The sequence below is a fragment of the Castor canadensis genome, chromosome 2, assembly GCF_047511655.1.
Source record: "Castor canadensis chromosome 2, mCasCan1.hap1v2, whole genome shotgun sequence".
Lineage (NCBI taxonomy): Eukaryota > Metazoa > Chordata > Mammalia > Rodentia > Castoridae > Castor > Castor canadensis.
Window position 1 is genome coordinate 117,228,842 of NC_133387.1, and position 6,000 is coordinate 117,234,841.

A 6,000-nucleotide genomic window follows, 5' to 3' on the forward strand; every position below is an offset into this window, starting at 1 on the left:
CGCTGGAAGACTTATGGTCAACCAGAAATCTACTAATTACATGGATTAGCAGAAAAATAAACTACTTAAGAAAAGCACTGTTCATTGATTTCACCAAGAAGGTTTTCCTAGTTTCTAATTGTCTAGTTTCTATGATAAATAACTGAAATTGAAATATTCTAAAATGTCAGTGATTTTATGAATTAGAAATTGGAGTTTCTGATTTGTATTTCATCTTTGCTTGCCATTTCTTCCATGTTGAGATTATACAGTTTTGAGCACAGATTTTGATTCTGCATACAGTCCATTTTTATATTTTTAGTTATGATGTAACCTCAGTCTTATACCCCTGAATGCTGTAATAAGGGCCTCAAAATGTCTTTTTTAAAATGTAGATCATTGGAGTTTTAGATTTCTAAAAACAAATGTACAAATGTAATGTAAACAATGTATTAGCGCTCAGAAGGTTTTCTACTTTTGAATATATAACTATTTCATTTCTAGGAGTGATTAAGTAATATACTTTATACGACTTAATTTGAGGTATAATGATAACATTTTCATTTTTCTCATTTCCACACAAATAATTTTAGTAGTTTCAATAGGCTAATCAGAAGGTTAATAATGGCTTTAGATTTAAATTTGCTTTTGATTTTATACTTTTATGATTTGAAACACCAGCGTCAGAAACACAATACATGCATCAAAATGATATCCCAAATCGAATCATTTCATTGCATTACGATTTCAAAATCTTGTTGGATGTTTGGTAAGATTTTTATATGCTACCGTTTTGCTTTCTATTAAAGGATAGTTATTTCCGTAATTTTGAACGGATATTAGGACTGCAGCTTCTTCCTCTTACACTTACATAACTGTTATAAAGAGCAAGAAAAGTGTCATACAACCTTCTTGGATAGCAAAATGGTTCTCTATCAATTTTTAAATATTTACATGATTAAAGCATATCATTTTATTTATAGACTAAATTTGCTTACATTTTGATGTACCTAATGAGGTAAGAGAGAACTGGCCTTCATCCTGTCTTTGCAAAACTGCCTTTTTCAGGGGCAATAAATTCAAAGGTTTCGAAATCTAAAACCCATATCATTTAACACAATGTTCACCTTGGGCCTGCCCAGAAACTTACTAAGGCACGCGCCCCCTGTCGCCTGTCCCTGTGACACTCACACTGATCTTGGTCCCGTCGTTGTCCGGGTCTCTGTCGGGTAAGAACTCCACCTGCCGGACAAGGATGCAAATGCTCGCAAGGGCCGGGCTCCTTCATCTCCCCGCTCCGCAGCCGGGGCGCCCAGCGGGACCCGGCCGCTTGGTGGGCAAACACCGCGAATCCCGCGACTTGGGAATAAGAGCCCCGCAGCTAGCCACGGCCACCCACGCTGCGCCGCTGCACCCTGCTGTCTCCCACGCAGTTCCCACGTCCTCTCCCCCGCTCCCGCACCGTGGTCCCCGCGCCCACCCCCGCGGTGCGGTCCCGAGCCGGGGCTGCGCTCCGGGAGGCGGGGCCGGGGCTCCTCGCAGTGGGATCCGTGGGGACTGCGGGTTCCGGGAAGGGTAGGGACATGGACAAAGGTGGGCGGGCGCGTGAGTGTGGGTGGAAGTTTTCAGGGACCAATTTCTCCATCTTTGGCGGGGCTGCTATCCCGTCCCCGGGTCTCTTCTACAGCTTCTCCTTTTCTCTCTTCGTCACGGCCGAGACCTCTTTGGCTCCGCTGTCTCCCCTCTCCACTCTGCCCCTCTTCACTCTATTTTTCTTCTCCCTCCTTCCCCTCTCTTTGGATCCCCATTTCCTTCTTTTCTTCCGCGTCCTTTTCTCTCTTCTCCCCTCCCCCGTCCTCCCCTATCTCCTCTCTGCTCCCATCCTTCCCGAGCCTCCAGCGCTTCTTCCCTTCTTCTCCCTCTCCCACTCCCCCTACCCCTACCCCCTTCTTTCTCCTCTCTCCCTCACCCCCTTCTCTTTTACTCTGCTTTCCTTCCTCCCTTCTTTTCTCTCCCTCCTATGCCTTTGTCTGATAAGATATATCTGATAAGAAATAGCTAGAAGGGAAGGGGGAGTGGAGGATTCCCTTCCTCCATCCCATAGTCTGAGAACGGATCGGCTCGGCGGATGTCCTGGGTGTTCTGGGCACAGTAAGGCCATCATGGGCAATAACTACTACTAAGAGCAGGAGGTTATTCCCAGTTTAACCGGAAGAGATCCAGTAGTATGACTTCCTTGATAGCTTTAACTTAATGTCACCAGGACAAGTCCAGGCGTGCTCCCTTGTATCTCTGGGGGTCGCTCACTCCCCAAAAGCCAGGAGGGTCCCCCCGGGGATGCGCAGGCAGCATCTGGGGCCGTGGCCCTTGGTTGGACACGCAGGGAACAGGAGAGTGAGTAAGAGAGAGACAGGGGCTCTGCGGGCTGGGCGACTCCACTACCTGCGCGCCAGCTGCCTCGGCTCCGGGCTCCAGGTCCTCGGGTCCCCGTAGGAACCACCACTGGATCTCCAGGTACACCGAGGCGGAACCGCTCTGGAAAGCGCAGGACATCTCCACATTCTGTCCCTCGGTCGCCGTCACATTCCGCGGAAACTCCGTAAATTTTGCTGCAAAACAGAAACGCATTGTTGTTTGCTTATCTACCGCAATCTCGTCAAGTCTCTTTCCTGGAGAGCACGCTATATTTTTTTTTCTAGGACTTGGGGGACAAAGCCCAGCAACAACAACCCGTCCATGACATACTGACTTGGGTTCGCCAACCCCCTTGCTTTCCCCTTGCCTGCTTATTTTTGTTATCATCAACATCACTCTGTCGATGATCAAGTCCAGCTAACAGAAAGGTTAACAAGGTTGCCAATAAGCTCTCTGTTACTCAAGCTGTCCAGAGTTAGATCCAAACACCTTTTGTCAGATTGCAGTATTCCACAAAACTTACTTAGAGATTCAGTGAGGTACAATTTAGACCATCTGTCAGGCTGATATATGAGGAAAGCCTTTTGGCTCTAAGTTTCTAAACAACCTATGACTAACTGGATGTTTCGTGCTTCATGATTAGCTGTGAAGATGCACATTCCCGATCCAGTGAAACGGTGGTTAGCAGCTGTGTTCCGAAGCCTACAGTAGGGAAGCAAGTTGCAGACTTCCTAAGCTGTGTATAGTTTTCTTCTCTCCACCTTAACCTTCAAATTTGTTCTCAGAAAGTCATTGTATAGAAATTTGCCATATATTTTAGCATGCAACAATAACACTAATCCAGGTTCAGATTAACGATTATTTGGAAGTCACTACAGAGAATTTGTTGAGCCTTTTCATTGCTAAACTTGACTCTGACAGTTTGTAAGAGTCATAGGTCCATGGTAAAACTCACAAAAATAAAATGTCCCTTTCTTCCTTAAAAGCAGTTGTTGAACATGAAATGCTCTTACCTTGTTAGCAACATGGTTGTTCTTATCTTGTCTAAGGCACATTTTGCAAAGAGATGATGGTTCCCTAAAAGGAGTATTAGATTTGTGTCTGATGGAAGTGACAGCCCCCAGGCACACTTATGGAGAAGAAGAGAGAGGGGGGATGCAGAAATGATTTAGGATAGGGGTTCTTTCCCCTCTCTTCTTAAAGATAGCCACTCTCTTTTTGAAAAATTTATGAAATACCCTCATTGATCTCTGGTGAAATGGAAGTGTGTTTGTACTTAAGGGAAACAGGAGGCATTAAGAGGACAGTCTGATCTGAAAAGGACTTTTTTTCTCAAACTGGAAGGAGGAGTAGGGCATTTCTGTTGGTAGAAGTGATGCAGTCTTCTGGCAGCAGAGATGTGATCTGTTCATGGTGCTGAAGCGACCACTGCAGCCTTCGAAGTCCCAAACAACTGGGTTCAGCGGCTGCTGCTGCTCCTAATGCAAGTCGTGCCTTTTTTGTGTGTCCTCAGAGGAGTCTGTCCTTCCATCAATACACATGCAAACGAAGTCACACGGCCCTAGGAACGGGAAACTCAACCCTTCTGCTTACATGGTGAAAGAGGACTGGCAGTGGAAAGTCCCCATAACCAGCTTGGTGTTTGTGATGATTATGTATGCACGAGCGGTTACCCTGTGCGTGCACACAGAAAGCACACACACACACACACACACACACACACACACACACACACACACACACCCTGTGCATGCACACAGAAAGCACACACACACACACACACACACACACACACCCTGTGTCCGTGGTCACCGAGAAACTGACCTTCTTGCCAGGGACCAGATTTCCTTTGAAACCTAGCTTGCCTGCGATTCAATAAACTTTAAAGAAAAATGTTAAACAGAACGATGCTAACACACCGAAACCCACTGTTACTTGCTGGGGGTTGCGCTACCGGTGCCGTCCATTCTCGAGTGTAAGGCGCACGCACACACACACACACACACACACTCACAAATGTGTGCGTGTGACCCAGCGCAGACTTACCTTGAGAAGAAAGCCCTTGCTGTACATAGAAAACGGAAAAGAAAACAAATCCAACAGACACCAAAAAGATCCCCATCATTCCACAAGGAGGGGGGTCACATCCGTGTCGCTGCCAGCAGAGAAGCCCTGAAGAAGGGGCGCCCGCGGGTCCGAGGGCTGTCTCAGAGCCCCGCGCGCCTGGCTGCGCGCATCCTGCGGTTCCGGGGCGGACGGCTGGCTTCTCGGTGGCCGAGGCTCAGAGCCACCGGCCGGGATCCCTGGCGACTTCCAGCGCGGAGCCGGGCTGCAGCCCCGGGCTGTCGGCCGCGTGGCCGGGGCTGGCGCCGCCTGGCAGCTGGCCGCACGTCAGCCCGCGCCCGGCTGGCGTCCACTGCCCTCCGCGAGCGCCGAGCCGGCTCGGGAAGCGGGGAGTGGGCAGGGGGCGGGCGCGAGGACTCGGCGGCTCGCGCGGCGCCGCAACTTCTCCCTGCGCGGGCTGCGCGGGCTGCGCGGGCTGCGCGGCGGCCTTAACTCTCTGCGCGCCGGACGCCTCCCCAGCCGCGGGCGCCCGGCCTCCGCCGCGCCCCGCACCGCGCCCCGCGCTCCCGCCGCCGCCTCGGCCCCCATCGGCTCCGCGGCCCCGGCTGCGCGGCTCCGGGTGGCGTCGCCCGGCGCTCGGGGACAACGCGGATGCAGGACTGCGGCGTTGGCTGGGGAAGGCGCGGGAGCTCGGAGGAGGAAGTTAGGCTTTGTGGAAGACGGGGGAGGAAAGGCGCGGGGTGGGACAGGCTGCTTTGGGGCCGTGAAAACAGCCATTTGAGGGAAATGTGGCTTAACCAGTTATTAACTGCGCTAACTGGGAGGATCACATGGTGGTGTTTCACAGGCACCGATGGCAGAGCAGCCGCCAGTGGAAGACAAGGATTCAGGCAGGCACCATATCACTCCATCACTCCGGCTGGCAGTGGAAGACATAAAAAGTAGCAAAAGTCACGTGTGGAGAGAATCTTCCAGAAGGAAAAGCCCACCATACTGTTGCTTTTACTCATGAACCCCCTTCCTGAGGAGCCAAAGAGGATTTTTGTTACTGTTGTTCAGTTTTTTTTCTTTTGCATAACAATAATTACGTAATGTTCCCCAGGATTATATGTATTACTTTAGGTACAAAAAAAAAAAAAAAAAAAAAACAGCGAGTTTCAGAATTCAAGAAATCTAATTGTATGCCCCAGGGAAGCTTGAGATGTATAGTCTTTCATTAAGAATCTAAAGAACAGTGTATGGCATATTAGAGTCTGTCTGTCCTTACAAATTCTAATCATTAGTGAATTTAAATCTCAACAGTAACGTCATTTGCTATGTAGAGAGTAATTTTTAAAAATCTGATTACTATGCCTATGTAACTATCCTTTGACTCTTCAGTTCTAGTTGGAAATATGAGTTAGTTTTAACAGTGCTGTCAGGAAACCAATGCAGTATGTGTGTTTTCATTTTACAGACAAAAGAATTTTTAGTTGACGGATGTCTTTACTGACCAGAAGCAATTAACCATCGTTGTTGGATTTTTAACCACTTGTATTCTGT

The 6,000-nt window shown here is 48.7% G+C and overlaps 1 protein-coding gene across 4 annotated transcripts in view; it reads right to left on the reverse strand.

The window, feature by feature from the left end:
- Vstm2a (V-set and transmembrane domain containing 2A) overlaps positions 1-4,709 on the reverse strand; it is a 28,422-nt gene extending 23,713 nt beyond the window's left edge. For 2 of the 4 annotated variants that reach the window (XM_020188140.2, XM_074065531.1), the window contains exons 1-3: positions 4,441-4,709; positions 2,422-2,588; positions 1,171-1,221 (exon numbers count right to left, since the gene is read on the reverse strand). In XM_020188140.2, coding sequence (XP_020043729.1) covers positions 1,171-1,221; positions 2,422-2,588; positions 4,441-4,519 — 297 coding nt within the window. In that variant the 5' untranslated portion in view covers positions 4,520-4,709. Of the gene's footprint in view, positions 1-1,170; positions 1,222-2,421; positions 2,589-3,407; positions 3,941-4,440 lie in introns of those variants that run through there. The other 2 variants (XM_020188139.2, XM_074065532.1) reach the window with 2 other exon arrangements.
- Positions 4,710-6,000: the final 1,291 nt, after the last annotated feature.